This window comes from Pygoscelis adeliae, unplaced genomic scaffold (genome assembly GCF_000699105.1).
Source record: "Pygoscelis adeliae isolate BGI_AS28 unplaced genomic scaffold, ASM69910v1 Scaffold1, whole genome shotgun sequence".
NCBI classification, from domain to species: Eukaryota; Metazoa; Chordata; class Aves; order Sphenisciformes; family Spheniscidae; genus Pygoscelis; species Pygoscelis adeliae.
In genome coordinates this window covers 3,704,052-3,722,964 of record NW_008824051.1, presented here as the reverse complement: position 1 = coordinate 3,722,964, position 18,913 = coordinate 3,704,052, and the positions used below count along the sequence as shown (strand labels likewise).

The 18,913-nt window shown below is 40.5% G+C and overlaps 1 protein-coding gene across 3 annotated transcripts in view; it reads right to left on the bottom strand.

Moving 5' to 3' along the window:
• Positions 1-388: 388 nt before the first annotated feature.
• Positions 389-18,913, bottom strand: part of CDC42BPA (CDC42 binding protein kinase alpha (DMPK-like)) — a 190,672-nt gene continuing 172,147 nt past the window's right edge. The window contains exons 34-41 of one of the 3 annotated variants that reach the window (XM_009333632.1): positions 18,383-18,467; positions 16,553-16,676; positions 15,132-15,249; positions 8,940-9,008; positions 8,614-8,799; positions 3,517-3,634; positions 2,345-2,502; positions 389-1,131 (exon numbers count right to left, since the gene is read on the bottom strand). In XM_009333632.1, coding sequence (XP_009331907.1) covers positions 1,000-1,131; positions 2,345-2,502; positions 3,517-3,634; positions 8,614-8,799; positions 8,940-9,008; positions 15,132-15,249; positions 16,553-16,676; positions 18,383-18,467 — 990 coding nt within the window. In that variant the 3' untranslated portion in view covers positions 389-999. Of the gene's footprint in view, positions 1,132-2,344; positions 2,503-3,516; positions 3,635-8,613; positions 8,800-8,939; positions 9,009-9,089; positions 10,928-15,131; positions 15,250-16,552; positions 16,677-18,382; positions 18,468-18,913 lie in introns of those variants that run through there. The other 2 variants (XM_009333633.1, XM_009333634.1) reach the window with 2 other exon arrangements.

Genomic DNA, 18,913 nt, shown 5'->3' with positions numbered 1-18,913 from the left:
CACAAGAAACCAGGGCAGCCACCTGGCTGACTGGTGCTCTTGGTTGTCGGGGCAGGGGGTTGCTTCCCAATCGTTGTCATTTTTGCAAAGGATGGGGATTAACATGAAAGTAGGAATTACAGCTTCAGTTATGCTACCGCCAGAAGTAAAGAAATGTTGTGAAAGCACTGCAGGGACGCACTGCAGGGCCCCCCCCCGCCAGTGCAGCGAGTGCTACGCAAAAGGAATATCTGTCCTGCGAAAGGTTTTAGGCCAGGCCTCCAAGTCTGTATATTACCGAGCATGAAAACAGGGACAACACAAATCTTAAATTAAAGGCTCTCTTAAATAAGCATCCATCTTCTGCTGCATACACAATGCTTTTTTTCTTTGAATATATACATACGTATTTTACTCTAACATCTGCGTATTTATTTAAACTCTGTACTGTAGTAAAATATGCATCATTTTAATCAATAAGGATTTGCTGGCGACAATCAGATTGACATTCAAACGTGGTGGCTGAAAGCTTTTATGTGCCTCTGACATACTGATCATTCCCCATGCAGGGGAAGGGGTCTGTGCTACTTTTGTACAGTACAATGAGCTATTGTATGAAAACAAAATCCCTCTGAATTTTCTCTTGTTGATACTGGTCTGGTCTACTTAAGCTACTTTTTGGGAAGTGGAAGGGGGTGGGATAAACATGTCTTTAAAAATGAAGCAGCTGTAACCACAAAAATGAAACCAATACTAATACAAATCTACAGCATCTGATATTTACCAACACCCTAGCTTTGCTCGTTTGCTGCTGTCAAATCTGGGGAAGGGAGGGTGAGGCAGTGCCGAACGGTGCTGAAGACGACCAGCTTTTACCTTCCTCTGCACCCCACTCCCAGATCACTTTCAGACAGGGAACGGGGAGAGTTAGGATGATGAAGGTGAGAACTGGAACAAGTGAAGGGGACAGCCATGGGGACAGCAAGCTGCTGTGATGTCAAATCTGAATGCTGAAGCAGTTCATGAGTCCCAACTCACGTGGTCAGAGCTCTCCAGGGAGAGGCTCTTGGTCTTGTGAGGAGAAACCGGGCTAGGAGGGCTGCTGAGGTTGGAGCTGTTCGATGCAGTAGAGTGTCTCGGAGAGTCAGAGTCCTGCAGCCCAAAGACACAGAAGAACACTTGTAAGTAACAGGATAGCAAGTTTGAGAGTGACTGAGGGTGTCTGAGCAACAAGTGACTGGATTCAAAGGCCTCCATGTATTTTGCTTGTGTCCAAAACTACTGAGGAATTTTTTTTTTGCTCAGGATTTCCTGGTCCAGGGAGACTCAGGAGCAAGCAGTGAGAATACTCTGCTTTCAGCAGGCGTAAATGACGCTGACATAAGGACACAGCACCTGTGGGATTCTTGCAGTCTGCATGTTGCCGAGGGCCTCTTGGTCAGCAGAGTGTGCAACTTCAGGTTGCTTGTGAAGCTACAATGGCTCCTGCCTTTTCACAGATTGTGATCTGAGATGCTCTTGCACTAAACTGAGAAATCTTTGTGATACAGGCTTCATCACAGCTACCTCTTCTATGTCACTCCCAGGACATTAATTCAAAGCATCCCATCGAGTTACTCCAGCTGGATCTTCCAGAGTACCGTAGAGTGCAACTATGTCTGAGCTTGAGTTTGGGCTGAAGTTCCAGCTTCAACTGGAAGGATATATTCAGTGCCATGAAAAGCCTGTGTGATCTCCTAATTTTCTCACTCCTTGGTAAGAAAATGGGCTGGGGAGGTTTTGCCAGCCAACTTCAGAGTGAACCCTCCCATGTAAAACATTCTTGGTTGGAGGGACTGAGTTTAGCACTGGGCAGGATTGCAGGCCTATCATAATGATAGTCTTGTTCTGCACAGAATACAAATTATTAAATCCAGTTTCTGCTCTAAATGAAATTATTATATGATAATTCTTAAATTATCTTGTTAACTTCAGGCACTCTGAGTACAAAATGTCTCCTGTGAAGTGGTTGCTAAGATAGCTTAAGAGTCTTTGCAAATAAAGGGCAGAAGGAGTATCACCACTTCAAGCCGTGATAGGTCAGTATCAAGCTGTTACCCAACTGGGCCAGTATTTTTGGGAGCCTCGCTATGCACATATATGCTCCTTTCCAGGTAAGGAGCGCAGAGCGTGTTTTCTGCATGTTAAATACCAGGACCAGAGTTAACACAGTTTGACCAGGCTTTGTCAGGACAGCTTGAAATACGGGAAATCCAAGTCTTCATTGCCAATGACTCCCAAACTTGTAGCCAAACCCGTGACAGAATTTAACTTCCTTATCTTTATCAACACGCTTAAATTTTCTCCTCTTTCTCCTGTCACTCACCTCTCGCTCATAGTCCCTTGTTGGTGCATCGCTGCCTTGGTCCAGGCCACCAGAGGATAAGGACCCATCTGAGGGCGATGCCATAGGCTGACGTTTTGCTCCGTAGCTACCTCCTGAGAATTCCCTCCGCAAAGCACTGCCGTTTTGTGCAGACGATCCTAAAACGGGTGGAGGAATTAAATTGTGTTACAGACACCTACTCACGGTACTAGAAATTTGTTAGCTGTTTCTCTGGTTAGTTCTGCTTTCCTCCAGCATGTCCCAAGATGCTCAGCTCATGGCTTGCAGGCTGTGTGGGCTTTTATCTTGTCTGCTGCCAGCTGCAGTTTTTCCTAGGGATTCTCTGGTCCCTCCCTTGGCATGTCAGCATTAGCACACCTTACCAGCACAGACACAAGTCACTATGTTCCTGACAAAGACAGCAGTTGTAGAAACTGCTGTGGTGGCAGCTTAGTTCCAGTGGCCTCTTTCCCAGGGAGTAGGTGTTGGGTTCCCAGGGTTGTACCGGCAGGTACAGACTACAGCAGACACACATGCTTTCTGCAAGCAGGCAGTTGGCAATGTGCAACAAACGTGGCGTGTGCCACAGGAAGGGAAAAAACCTGGAAAAGTTGGGACACCAGTCTTGCCTCTATTTTCACATGGTCCATTATTTAGTCACTTGCCTGGTCTTGGCACAGGTCACTGTGCTGACTCTGGCACACAAAGGCAGCATGGCAGCACTAGGAGAGGTGTTTCCAATGCAGTGCAACTCTTCCACACCAGCAGCCAGTTTTCTATTGCTTCCTCTTTGCACTAGCAGCAAGAGAGGCATCGAGAGCCCTACACAGTTCAGCAGCAAAGTTAATAACCGTGGAGCTTGTGAACAACTTGCCACTGATTTAAAACACTTAAGCAGCAGCAAAGTAGTCCCAAGGGTAAGAATGTAATTTTAATTCTAACGTCAGTTCTAAAAATTTGACAAATTACAAATGTGGGACTCTCAAAAGTGCTAGCTACTTATTCATGTGCTCTAAGCAAGATTAGAATACTGTGCTTGCCCTCAATGGGAATACAGCCATCACTTCTGAAAATCCTGTCCAGTGGCAGTATGGAGAGAAGCAAATGCAGGTAGCCGTTTCCCTAAAATACTTGCGCATAGACCCCAAAGCAACACAGTTCTGTTTGCTTACGTGCTGCTAACCCGCTGCTTGCGCTCATCGATCGTCCTGGTTCTGTGCGGGATTTCGTGATCGATGGGATACTGACAGAGCCACTGAATACGGTCCGACTTTCCTGAGGCCGAAGATTCTGCAATTCAGACACACACAACGACATGTTTACTTATTGACTGCTGGCTCAACCTTGGATGTTATGAAGGAAGGCCCCAAAATACATTAAAACCCCAACCTTACCAGAGCTGAATTATCTGGGCAGCAAGTCAGCAAAATTTGCAAAATTATATTCTGCAGTTTAGTGCAGAGACTGGAAGCACACGCAACGCAATAGTGAAGTGCTGAATTACATGGACATATGCAGACAACTGAAAGAGTATGTCTAAAAATTCAAGAATTTCCTTGAAAGGATGGTTTGCAAGCCTAATTAAGCTGCTATAGATATATTAAAGTTATATCGCATAATGCATTCTTTCTGAACACAAGCTTCCAAGGATCTTATTAAAATTTCTCTCTTTGATGCCATCATTTGTGCCATGCGTGTGTAACTGTATATGATAACCATGTCAATCCCTAATGCCTGCAGAGTTACGAAAACATAGTGGATCAATCTGTATTTCAGATACTTATGTAATTCCAAAGGTATTAACAGCATTACTCCAGACCTACACCAGTTGAACCAAAGTGAGAATCAGCCTCCTGTTTTCAGCCTGCTCAAAGAGGATGACCAGAGCACATGCCACTGTTTTTCTATGTATTTTGATTATCACTCCTGTTTTGCATCCTCAGAGTTCCAGTGTGATTTTCTAAATTGGTAAGTTACTGGACTGAAGTGGTCCTTTACTGAGGGAAGAGATAAAACACAATTTCTCTACTTGGATATGGTATTTCCTTAAACATAAGTTGTCTTTAAAAGAAGGGAAAAGAGTACTTTAAGTGAGTTCTGGGAGATTTTATTTCTGCTTCTGTTAACTTACAGCTGACCTTAGGGGAAAAGGTTTCTCAGCTTATTTAGCCCATCTCTCTGTGTATGAGCTGGCTTCTTAGCCCAGAGGGACTTTCTAACGCCCAGGCTAAAGATGAGACTTCATCCTGCTCCTAACAAGATTTGCACTATTAAGCCATTAACATTAACTAGAATTAGGTTTAGGGAAACTTTACAGATGCAGAATGTGAGAAGAACTGCAGGTAACTGAGCATTAATTTATTTCCACTCTACAAAACACCCCCTGCAATAACTGTTAATTTCTTCCTATTTATATTTAATATTTACCTGTCCTCACTCTGAGATAAAGTAGCCACACATAAAACAACAGTTGCAATTGCAATGCCTTTTTAAGCTAGGATGTTATGGAAATTTCAGACCAGAACAAAGATTCCACCCCCCACAAGGGTATTCTCAGAGACCCTCAGATACTACCCATTTCTCCATCTGTATTTTAAAATGGATAATTAAATAGAGGCTTTGTAATGAACAGATTTTATACAGTTCAGATTTTATCAGATAATTGTTACCAACCTGCTGTCAATCCAGTCTTACAATGAACCTTAGAGTCATTGCTGTAACAGACCCCTTGGCTCTTACAGTCAACCCTTTGCTTCTCATTCTCCCAGTGGGCTGATTTTTAACATGTAACAAACAAGAAAGAATTAAAATCTCTCCTGTTCCCAGATCTCTCTCAGACACCAGCAAAAGAGAATCGGAGACCTTATGAATGAAACAGCCCTGTTTAATTCTCCTCTCATCCACTGCTGCACTATTCTCAATGAGGATTTATACCTGAAGGCTTAAAAAAGTCTCTTAAATCATTTGTGGGATCATACTGCTGGCTCTTGCTTACCTTCCCCCCCCTTTTTTTTTTTTTAATGTAAACAACCAACCTACTTTGTAGTACAAAATACTGCATTTCTACTCCTGTGTCCTTCACCACGCAATAAACAATCCGAGTTACAGATAAGAGTATGAGCATCCTGGTTGTACATAAACAATGGAGGCTCCCCTGACAATACGCAAAGGAACTAATGGGCTAAGGAATAAGTTACTGCTGTGTTTTGAGAAACAAGGAAAGCCAAGTGCACCACCATGCAAACGTGTGCACTGAGGTTAGTACACTGGAGTTGCAAGGAAGGTCTCTTGTACTTGTATAAACCTACAGTGGTTCATTTTGCAAAGAGTACAATTATGTTTGATGATAAGGCGATTAACCTCCGTAACAGTGACTGAGCAGACAACATACAGGCATCAGGGGAAGGAGGGAATGGGTGGGTGCATGAAAAAGGCTCATTTATTTTAATAGTGTATTCTAATGATGATTATTTTTCATGACCTCAGTTTGCAAAGTCCATGTAATTCCTCGTAGAAAGTTTCTCCACAAAGCAAGTCTTTCATTGTTCTTTGTTCTAAAAATAAAATAAGCACATGCCAGAGACCCTGGCATTTTGGACCAAAACCCCTGGAAGTCATATGCACATGATGCAGAAAGGGGATTCAAAGAAAAATAAACGGTGGTTATTAGCGGTAGTTACAAAGCAGCAAAATGCAGCAAGTTAAAAACAAAGAAAAAAAAAAAGAAAGAAACCTGAGCTTGCTTTACTTAAAGAGACAAAAACCCCTCATTTAGAGCAACAATTCAAATCCTAGCAGGAAAATTCATTCCCACTGCTTTTTAAATGGAGAAAGGTGAGAGAAGAGAAAAAAAAAATCAGCAGCAGAGAAGCTGCTTGCTGAGCAAAGTTAATAACTGTGAAATAGGGTGAAAGACCCAAATTAGTTCAGTGCATCCCACTCCCAGCCAGAGAATGAAGCTGCTGTGGAGCTGTGGGTTATGTACATGCAATCGCTGCTACGCTCGCGGCTCTGCAGTGCTACCGAGCCTCAGCTCCCACACCCACACTAACTGCTCCCACGCTGCCTTCTCGGGCAGTGGGGCGAGAACATACATATAAGGTCTAACTAAACAGTTACAACACCCATAGGAAATTGTTTGCCTATGTTTCTCTGTCCATCAAGCTGCTTCTTGTTGTTTTGGGTTTTTTGTTTTTAAGTAGTGTTCTATTCATTATGTTATAAACCTGAGCTTTTAATTCTTCCATGAAATAATATGACAGAATCTAAAAGCCTACTTGAATGTGTCATTTTTCAACTCCTCTATGGATTCCATGCTGGTTTGGTTCCAATATCCCATCTGTACCTGGGACCATGGTCCCCTCGGAGGGAGTGCTACCCTTCTTCCACTAAAATCTCCAAAGACAAAGGGGAGATGGACAGACATGAAACCAAAACGCACAGCCTTGCTTTCCATACAGCTTACAGCATCTCTACCCTCAAGCCACTAAGGAGACAAATGCTTTTCTTCATACAAGATTAAACCTCTAGTGCTCTAAGGAGCTAACAGGTACAAGAACTTGACACTCCAGGTTGCCCAATTCACTTTTTTTCTCCAATTTAGGCTAGCGGGCTGCAACATTAGGATGAAGGATGCTCCTAAAGCAAAAATTAAGAGTTATTGTATGAAACACCAGGGGTCATTCCTTACTGATCCCAGGGAGACTACTCACATGAGAAAGGGAAGGTAGAGGGTGGGTCACAGTCCGGTGATACATCACTGCATATTAAACATAGAAAATTTTATAGTACAGTTGGATTAAAAAAAACCCTGTTAAAACTAGAACTGAAATACACCTTCAGTGACCTATAATGACCCTCTAAGAGACAAACAAATTTCAGTTTGGCTTAACAATATTTTTCTTTTGCATTTCAATAGAGCATTCCTCTTGTGTATTTGCATCTCTCTTCCTACCAGAAAAGCCAGGATGGATGCAGACATGTCATCACAGGGCACGTTCTCCAAAATGCTGCAACTTCATTTTTTAATATTAATGGCTGTGACAATTGGGACTTCACAACAGTGACACATGACCATGCACATGACCAGTCAAAGCTTAGCTGTGCAAATTGGTTTTGGAGCCATATGGAAGAGATTAGTTTTCCTCCCACATTTTTAAATTCTCTCCAGTGTTGTATGCAGGTATGTATTCAAAAACCTTCCTGGTGACAGGGATCTAGAACAGCAACCAAAAGGCACTCAAAGCGGTCTGGCGGCAAAGGTTTGCCATGCGTGTCTGAAGAGTGTCCAAAGGCTGCAGAAACCAACAGCAGTGTTTGCATTACAGCAATTGGCATGGCTCAGACCCATACAAACCCTGAGCAACCAACCACCATCACAAACATCTACCTCACAGATTATTCCTGATTTACCTGCGAATCTGTCCCAAGCAGAACTGCAGGCCACAGCACAGCACACAATTACAATGCACAGGATGTACTTGTGTGCCTGTTTCAGTATGGCTTGTATTTCTATAGGACCTAGCAACCCCCATGTAGTCAGACCAGGATGCACAATACAAGAAAAAAGAAGAGGCCACTTCCACCCCCCCAGTTTACGTTCCAACTGGAAGGATATCTACAGAACAGTATCTTACCTCAGCCTCTGCTTAAAACTACCGGGATTAAGAGGATCTACATCAGCACGTTGCCATTATCTTTAATTTTTGATCTTGCTCATACGTGTACTAACTTCACTTATTTACTTTAACCTAGAAACTGTCTGAGGCACAACCTGTGTCTGTCTCTCTCAATCCATGTACAGTACTGTGTAAAACTTCCATGATGAAACCTCCACATGATTTCATCATAAACAAAGAGTTTGAAAATTTGGTCCAACACAGACAGATCCAGAACCTTTTCCTAATGCAACCTGATACACAGCATCCTGCCACTGACTGCTGGAGGATGAACACTGTGGAACAGAGAACTTATCATTCAAAATTCCCACATACTTCCTGGTGATTAAAAATGCTATTCTCATAGCAAAATGATCAGCCCAGTTGTTATACACTTTTTTTTTTTTTTAAAAGCCATGAAGTATCTGTTTCTTGGCATGTCAGAGATGTGGAAAGACCACAGCTGCCAGCAGAAAATAAATCAGCTGGGACAGATGAAAGTTAAGGGGTGAAGGAAACTGCTTACAAGGGTTTTTCTCCCATGTTAATAGCCAGGCAAAAGGAAAACCACACAGCGTTAGTAGAGTGAACACCTGACTCAACTGTTCATACCCTCAGAGTCATAAAGTCTGGAGTACCGAGGACAGAGCGTGGAGGCGGGGAAAATGCAGGGTTTATGGAATCGTAAGAGAGGAATTTTTCAGCTGAATTAACAGTCATGTGGTAGATGTGCTCAAAGTTGCTCGGAGAGGAGATCAGACGGGAGTGATGATGAGGGAATTGATAAGGGGAACGCTGCTATCAAAGACAACAGAGAGAGAAAGCAATGAAGGATGGTTGTACAGGTTACATCGGCAACAGCAGTCCGCAAGAGCAGTCAAACGCTGAAGGACAGCCAGACAGCAACCCTGCTCGCCCGCCAACACACAGGTTCTTACATTGTCACCCCCAGTCCTCTGAGCACCTTCCTTACACGGTAGCATGTGGGCCTGCCGCCCCTGCTGTTGCTAAAACATTAAAAACAAATAAAACTTTTAACTCATTGGGAATCGATTCTAATATTTATTATTATTTGATATTTCAAAGAGCACCGCAGTTGTGAAAGGTGCTTTACAGACAGTTGAGAAGCATCAGTTCCCTGCCTTGAGGAGCTTACAATCTAAAATAGACATAACACAAACAAAGGAAGGTGAACACAGGTGAGATGGTGTGGGGAGAAGAAAAGATGAGAATACACAACAGTTAAAGGTCTTAAGAGATGTCCTTCTGTTATTCATGCATTTTAGCAATTCCATTAAAATTAAGTATCACCCGTACAACAAACACAGAGTATTTCCAACGGGAGGGAACAGTGTTTCGACAGGACAGGGACACAGGTCTGGTGGGAAGGTGAACTGGTTAGTGTCAGACACCTGGGACAATTTACTCTGCTGTAGACAGATGACACGAGGCCTATGTCCTTCTGCACACTAACTTAATCCTCACAGCGCTTTAGTGATGAAGAGACTTTGCACTGCCGTCTCTGCGCTGCAGAAGACTAGGCCCTTAGCAGATAAGGTGCAAAAGTACTGGGAAATTCAAATGTTTTAAATAGGTCAGCTGAGCAATGTGCTCCCAAAGTGTGACGTAAAGAAAGAGAGGGGACAAATAATCCTGCAAATTAAACAGAAACAATTTCTAATTCACCTCTACAGAATGTGCTAACACAAGTGCTCTTGTAATTTAAAGTCATCTAAATCCAGATTTAATGGAAGAGCATTTCAAGGCTCGGTCTCCCTCCCTGTGCCATCTGTACATGTTCAGCCTGCAAGGGGATGGTTTGCCCAACGGCCACCAGCAAATCAGAAAGCCTTTTCTAATTTCTAACTTCTAATCTTCTCTTCCCCTTGTCCAACTGATTTCATCACCTTAAAACAAACAGATCTGAGTAACATTAGAAATGTTAGGACTTAAAAAAATAAAATATGGTAAAAATACAGCTTACCCCTCCGCTAAACCTAAGGCACTGCTTTTTGTATGTGGAACGTATTAAAGTCTGGAAGAACATTAAGTCACATCCCAATACATATTATCAAACATTATTGTTACTGTTCTCTTCATTTCAGCTGGTGAAATCCAACTTTTTTTTTTTTTTTAACATATGCTTATTATGAGGCTTTGCATGTTAACCAAAACATCAATTACCACATTATGGCATATAAGACATAATATACATGAAATTGTTATTAGTAAGTTTAGCAGCATCTAAATATCAGTACAAGAAGCCACCATTCCAAGAATGGTCCAGGAAAGCAGACTTTGCTGAGTTACCTGCTCACAACAGAGAACTGGCAGCAAAGCTACGTTCCTAAAAGCCAATAAGGGAGAAAAGGGAGTGTCTTAAATCACAAGCATAAAAGCAGAGGGTAGGCCAACTGCAGACCATGAAAATATTTAGCCAGCATTTATGAATGTGAGAAAGCCACAATATGGCAACATTTTTAAAACAATCCTCCATGGAACTTTCTCCATGGACTCCACCATTAGCTGCATGCATGGGGTTCCCACTTTCTTTAAAGAATACCAGATATGGGTAAGTATTCATTTACTCCGAAAGTTTCTCATTTCAAACAAGCAAAGCTTCACACATCATCTAGAATGGAGGTATAATGGCTCATGTATAATGAGGTCAAACTGAAGCATAATGTTCAAATATAATGGCAGTCACGACTAGCTTTTGTATGTGAAATACTTAAGCATGCAGAATATGAAAGCAAAATCAATCCTGTACATCTGATGTACACAGAGAGGTGGTCTGTGCTGCAGTAAGTGCAGTTCCAGATTTCAGATCTTCACTACAAAGGAGCATCCACGATAAAGTGGCTTCAAGGGACAAGAGGGCAGAAGGGAGGCCAGACTGTACGGCCAGTTAATTGGTGACAGGCTGCTAGGGAAGAAAAACATGTAAATAAATAAGTTTGGGGATATACTAACAGGAATGATTCTAAATTGTACAAAACAAGACAATGACCTAGATCTAGTATCCACATCAATAAAATACAGTATGTACTGATTACGGCTCTGTTAATAGCAAACAAGAACTTCTGGTTTCTGTTGTGTTGTAGCCCACAAACTCGTTTGTCAAAGACAGACCCCTGAGTAGCTGCTCGCCATGAAGAAAAGAAGGATGCAAACTTACAATTGCCTGATAACTTGTAATATTTTCTCTCTTAAATCTGATCTTACCCTGAGCCTTGGGCATGTTTGCTTCTGCCCAAACATAGGGCAATACTGAAGTCAAGGGTGTCCATTCATGGAGGGAACAACATGGGACTAGGTTAATACACTGCAATTTGCCATAAACTTATCTCACTGTTCATGTCATGTGCCTATCGCATACCAAGACCTTGGAAACAATGGACAGAGAAAGCATCTTTCCCCCTTGTGTGGCTGTATCAGCAAGGGCAATCACATGCAGGCAGGTACGTTGCACATATGTAGGCATCTGTTTTGTACACAACATATCAAATAGCCTCAAAGAGTTTAAAACATTCCATTTATCCAATTTTTATTTTGTACATTTACAATACAAACTAAACTCTCTAAACTTGGTCTTTTAAAAGACATCATTAGGAACAGCAGTGGGCAGAGAGCAAGGAAGCTCCCATTGGCTCTGCATCCACCAGGCAGTTACGCCATGGGTTAAGGCAGCACAAGTGTATGTCCCCTCCTGCCCACCGACATATTGCAGCCCAGCCACGCAAGGGCCATCGCTACCAGTTCTAATTCTGCGCTTCATTCAATTTTTGGCATTTTCCCTGAAAAAGGCAGCAGAGGCAGGTTAGTGGGACTGCAGAGATAGGTTCTGATTGGGTTCATATTGCATATATAGTGAGTATGTATATATTCATACATAAATATAAATACATACATATATATAAAAATTGTCATTTGCTTTATAAAGTTCATCCATGGATGCTAGATAAAAGTTAGGCTGAGCTGACTATTTAGTTTGTGACAATCTCATCCAACACAGAGATTAAAGTATCTATTCTTTATTAAAACCTATTTATTACTAAGGACCCTTCTGCCTACATAGCACCATAGTGACTTCAGTGAAAGCTCACGCTGGATGAACAAATTTGTATCAGTGGATCCAGCCAAATTTGAAATTGCTCAAGTAAGTCAGAAGAAACTGCAAATAAAAAGGCCCACTCCATTCTTTCATACACTTTCTGCATTTCAGTATCTCATAAAAAAAGAAGCTCTATCACCTAAAATAGTTGAATGAAGAGAATTTGAGAAAATGATTAGCCTTGCGCTACTTGTTCCCCCTAGTGGTAGCCCTCTTTAAATGCAAAAATGAGTTTTATCCACTTTCATAAACAGAAACAGGCATTCGCAAAGTAAAATGCTGCAATCTTTCCCATAGCTCTTTAAAAATAAATGCTTTTTCTTCTGAAACATACTAATCTATTTAAAAATACAAAGAAGATGTTCCAGCTGCAAAATCATCACACATGCTAAGCAGCGCGCGCACACACACACAAAAGCTATTCACCTTTTTGGAACAAGGTGTGAATCTAGTGAAATAATTCTATGTCCCTGTAAAGAAACTGCCATACAGATGAACTGTACACAGGGTTGGATGAGTATTCTTTACCTTGTGTACTGATTCTCCAGGAAATGTCCTCTATTTCCATCCTCTCTTTTAATTCTAAATTTATCTTTCAAATAAAACATTAGACTCAATACGCAACTTCATAAGCACGCACAACTCCTTTTCTCCTATTTTTGTGCCTGAGAAACAAAGCAGGTAGTTTGGAACAGACTAAATGAAAACTTAGTCCAGCCAAATACCTTATAGGAAGCTGTTTGAAATGAAAACTTAGTCCAGCCAAATACCTTATAGGAAGCTGTTGGAAAAGAAAAAGCTGCCTGGACTGTAGTAGCTCTTGACAGAACATCTCTTTCCTAATCTCAAGTTACACTTTCAAATTCACACACTTTCAAGTCCCATGACTGATGCAATTCTGTATCCGTTAAGTTAGGAATACAAATACAATATGGCATTGCAAGGAGCTGCTGGAAAAATACACGTCAAATTTGCTTTATCTGCAGTGACATCTCCCAGCTTTAAGATTGATAGCTACCTGCAAAAAGGGGTTTTTAACAGAAACTTTAAAAAGAAGCCGCAGCAGTGGAACAAGTGCTGAGGTCAATTCTATATTGTACACATTTTCTAATGTCTTCTCATCACTTTTAAGTGTGGAAAAGGACTCATGAATTTCTTTCAAAACTTCATATTGATTAGAAAGAAGCAAAGTACCAGTCCTAACTTCAAATATGACCTTTGAGCCAATACAAGACTTAGGTAATTAGAATTAATTCAAAGCTAAAAGCCATTCAGAGATGACATAGCTGAAGAAATATTAATCCATGTAAATCTATAAAATCCGCTTCTATAGATAAAATCATTCCTCATTTTACACTTGCCAGATTTGGGGCTTGATTAAGAGTCCTTGCAGCTTTTGATTCCCATGAACTTTCAACTACTGATAGTGTAAAACGGGATGTCTTTTGCCCTACCTTTAGCAGTAGCAGATTATTTTCTCTGCTTGACAAGAGCCAGGAATATTTTAAAGAACCCACCAGAAATGGAAAAGTGAAAAAAGGGTCTGATCTACATCCTGCCCTGAAGCAAATTAGCGTTCTTTGTTTAACGTTAGACATATGTATACTCACGTCCAGGTAAGGCAAACACTACCTGCCAACTTCCCTTGGATTTGTCATGTGTTTTCTAGAAGCAGCTCCTTCATTATTTATTCATTTATAAACATACATACACAATGTTGTGTTTTGCTCAACTGCACTGAATATATTTGTTATTGAGAGGTTTCTCAGAGTGCCCCTAGCAGGAGATTTAAAGTAAATCCTTTCCTTTCCTTGCATATTCTCATCTAAAGAAAACACAGTGCTAGAAGGGCTCACGTACAATGTGCAGACTTCACGGTAAAGTGTAGCATAACAGTACCATTTGTTGCAAAAGTGAGGTAAAACGAGTATCTGGAGATGAGAGGTTATGCTCCTAAACTAGTGCAACTGCATGGCACGCTTTATTTTCCAGTCGTACTGTTGTTTCCTTTGGGCTTTTCAGCATCTGAAAAACCCAATTTCAGCATCTACTTCCCGCTTTCTGCACAAACTCCAAGTAATAACGATGATCATTTGAGACAGCACTTCTGTATTGATGCCTATGTCTTATGGTGGTACTCATATCATCTGTTTGATATCATATCATTTGATCTTTCTTACAGTACTAATTAGCATCTTCTGAATCACATCTGTGTTATCGTGGACGAGTTTAGAAAACAATACAGAACATACAAACAAGATGCTCAAGGTAGCTTGAAGCAAGCAGTATGATACTCTCCTATGAACAAAATATTACTTGGTCTTTAGCTCATCAAAAATTTCAGTAACTTCCAGGTGAGTATTTCCTGCATAAGGTTTTGTGGAAACAAACATGGGTGTGCACTATTACATGTTTTCTTTTTCCATTTTTCAACTTAAAAGGTTAGTTTTTATGTAGGAAGTTCTGTTTCACTGAGACTAGTTAATTTGGAGGGAAATGAAAAATAGCGTCTTTGGCATGGAAAGAAATTTGGGCACTACACACTGTTGAACTGCTACAGTTCCACTGTCTGAGGAGAAGAGGCTGTAAAGAGAGAGCCTAAGTTGCAGCTAAAGATGGGAAGAGAAGAAAGGAATTGAACTTACAGTAATACAGTTCACGGAGAAAGGAATTTCTCTTTCCATTCCCACAAAGAACACAGGCCCAAATCCTCTTAATTTTGTCCCTTCGTATGGGTCACAAAAATTGTCATCAACACTGAGAGGTCAACCTGCCTTAAAACCCAGGAGGCATTAGCCACTCCTCCTCCTCCCCTCGATGCTTAAGTGTCATCCTCTTTGTTTAAATTTTATCACATACAGCAGAGCATGTTCAGCTCCATTTCCCTAGTTACGCTGCTCCTGATACGAAATAGATCAATATTCTGAATATACACTTAAAATTGCACTTGTCCTTCTCTCACTTGTTTGCAGCCTCTGTTGCTGTCAGTCACTCTCACATGTATGTCTGTACTTACCATTGGAAGGTCTTTGAGAATCTGTATACCATCTCCTGGACCCATATGTGCTATGTGGTTAAAATTAGTTGGGTTAGAAATTAATTTATTTCTCATTTCCGGATCACGTAGCATCTCCCTGGAAGAGAAAATACTTTGTTTAGATATTTCATTCGAGGTGAGGATGGACATTCATAAAACAAGTACAGCTTTGATTATCAGCTAGTTTTAAATGGAAATTAACTATTTAACCATGTTAACAGTGATAAACCCTTGCTATCAGCACTTGCATGGACAAGCTTCCAGCTCGAAGAGAGGGCAAGGGGCCAGAACAAAAGAATGCTGTTTACAGGCTAACAGCCCATGCCCAGTAGTTACTAATATTCAAAGAATATACAAACACTATGAGCTGATAAAAAGCTCTGTAAGATGAGTAAAAACAGAACTCATTTGTGATGTATTACAAAGTGGAGATGAAAATGAAGTACAAATATGAAAATAGAATTAAAATAATACTGCAGTACCTTTCTCAGTCTGTGGTCAGAATTAAAAGCTCTTCAAAATGGCAAGGATGCATTTCAGAACTCAGAATAAATAAAATTTTAAAACACCAAACCGCGATCAGCTCAGAAAAGCAAGGACAAGAACTGGAATTTTATCTCCACTGTACACAGCTGTTACTTTTCTTAGAGCCAAAAAGGAAGGAAAGCTGGGAGCCAACCATCGGTGGAAGACGTTGGAAGTTAGAAAACTGAAATACTCAGTTCTTGGAGTGTAGCTTAGCACAGTAGCAGGTCATCTTTAGTGAGTGATAGTAAATGGTCAGTAACATCCTCTGTGAACACTCTGAGTAGTGCAGACCTATTTTTATTGCCATCTAGGAAAGTATTTGTGAACTGTTAAAGACTTCTATTAGAAACACATCCTGAAGTCCTATGTCCTCTGAAGAGGTGAGTTTTCTGAGATTTATAGAACGTTTATGTAGTTAAATCTATAAATCAAAAAAAGCAGATGCCTTGGAATACTGCTGAGAGTAGAATTGCCTTCAGAAAGAAAAGCAGAACCAGAGTCTGAAAGTAATTAATCCATATGCATAGTTAGCAATGTAATCTCCTTTTGCAAAGTGTTTATTACAGATCTTTATATATACAGTATCTGTGCACACCTGTGTACCTATATACAGTATGTGGAGACATGCATTCCAAATTACAGCTCTTTCACATAATTAATTTGAACTAATGAATACTTGTGTATCCAGTGCATATCCAAATCCAAACTGGTATTAACACAAATTAAACATTGAGGATTAAGGCAGTAGTGAAGAGAGAAACATCTGAATGGGCACTCCAAAAAGCAACAAATGAAGTACTACATTGGCATCACCCACTGTCCTTCAGGGCCTACAGGCATGTACAGAAGACAAGTACATGTTGAATACCGACCTCCTCTGCTGCATCCTCTCCTCCTCTGGTACTCTGAATGAATAGCGGCGCTTGTTGTTGATGTTTCGAACCATTTGCTTCCGGCTGTTATCTGATGTCTCAGGTACTACCAGTTCATCGCCCTCTGAAATCAATATAAATATGATGATCCAGTGGGACACTTCATTAGGCATTCATGGAATTTGAATGCAAAGACCTTTTCTCCCTCTGCTCTTGCCAGTGTTGGACACCACCCATTTCCCAAACATGAACGAATGCTCCTTGATTTATGGGTTTTCTTGGTCACTATCTACTCTGTTATATAGCAACAGACTTTTAACCCTTCTTCACACACAAGCTGCCACAACTATGTTCTCAAAAAGCCACTGATTAATTCTTTCAAACAAAACATTTAGGTGGGCAGGAAAGGATATCAGTCCTCTATCTCAAACTTTCTTTGGCAATTCTCACTGAAAAATCACTACAACAGTCTTGTTCTGCCAGTCGTCTGGAAACTCAGTGCAAGATTCTTTTTCATTCATTCCCTGCTCCAAAGAGACTACTCCTTTTGAACACTGACGTATTTTGGTGCAACTGTGGGAAAAGGGAAGATTTTTTTCCACATGCGTAGATCTGACCAAGGCATCTTTAATAAAGACATGAAATGTATAGCAGTGGTAATCATACAATAGGAGCATTACTTTGAATGAACGCTGCAACTGCTCTGTCTTGTTTTATATATATGGAGACTAGAGTTACACTTAATAAACTTGAACATACCCAACACCTACTGCTCACTGCCAAAACAGTTTTTGTATGGAACTGAAATCTCTTCTTTCCTTAAGATCAACTGGAGATTTCATGAACTGTGGGATCTACTAGGTAAGTAGCTTCAGGAAAAAAACTGGCAGACTTTTAAGGAGATACACCTGGAGGATACTTTACTGTTTGGCAACCTTTTCTGAAAGACAGTGAGAAACATACAGGAGCAAAGCATCAGCCTTACACACTCCTGATCCTATGCTCTCCACTTTTTTTTCGTCTTCTGCTCTACTTTTAATGTTCAACCTTTATTAGACTTGAAAATTCTTTATACATACTTCCACCACCTTGCTTCTCTCTACCACTGTCATTCATTTTGTACTAATTTGATAGCAATTTAAATAAACACTGAAACACTGCCAACAGCAGTATATGTTTCTAGAGTGTTTATTTCCGCTATTTTCAGAATAGTTGTTAAAAAAAAAATAGTTCTTGATTGTTAAACCAAAGCACATCCCCTCTCCACCTAAGAGGTTAAAAAAAAAGGTTAAGGAAATTATTCAGGAGCATGCTTATGAAATGGGCTCTAAAGAAAAAAAAGGTCAAAAAGACTCATAACAAAAATAGAATTCTCAAGTTAAAACTTTGGCACACAATCATATGTAGCCCTAATAACAAGTTATGAATACACAATATTATATTACTTTCTGATCCTTAGGAAAGGTTAGGTTAAGTATAATATTAATCACTAAGATCACTATTAAAGCCTTTAATTGTGCAGGTATTTTTAGATAGTGTTCTGTCAGGTGATCCCAGATTTGGAAGGAGTGTCTAGCCATTCTATTTTCTATTTCCAGTCTTCATTCAAGTCTTCATTGAATATTCAAAAGGGAAAAAAAGTTCAGAGTAGCTGCCTAGCAGACATTAATTGCAATCACCGTGGAATCTATAAGCTTTCGCTTTCTCCCAAATTAACAAGCACCCATACGTTTGACAGATCACTTTCTACAATGCACAGATCCAGGCCAAAGAAAAATGCTCTTTCTAAACAAGAATTTGCATGGTGAAAGTTGGCTTCTCTTTACTTACCTGCCATTTTGTTTTTGAAATATATTAATCTAACTGTCTCCAGGCCTAAAAGGTTTAGTGATCCTTCTGTATTCAAGGGTCGTACCTGAAACAAGGAAAATCAGTCCTTGTAATAGTAACAACTCACATTTATATAGCGCATTTTATTCTGAAAGTTCCAAGGTGCATTATAAACTCTATAAAAGGAGCACTGTTACGAAGCCAGCCAGGGAGCAGAACAGCGTAACTGGCCAGAGCAAACCCTGCTCCACAGAAGAACTGCAGGCTGGAGGGAGCAGTGTCTCATATCTCCAGTAACACATGCCTGCTCTCAAGAACAACAATTGTGAGTCATTAAAGCCATGAAGCAGAGTTAAAAATAATTTTAGATTTTAAACTTCTGTTTGGAGAACAAGCACAGAGGGAGTTGCCTAAAATTCCACTTAAAGACATAGGCTTAATACCATTCCTCCCAGCATTTAAATAAATAGTTCTGTTAGAAGTCTACTTCATACAACAATTCAGTTTTGTCTGTTACATGCACAAAGCAAT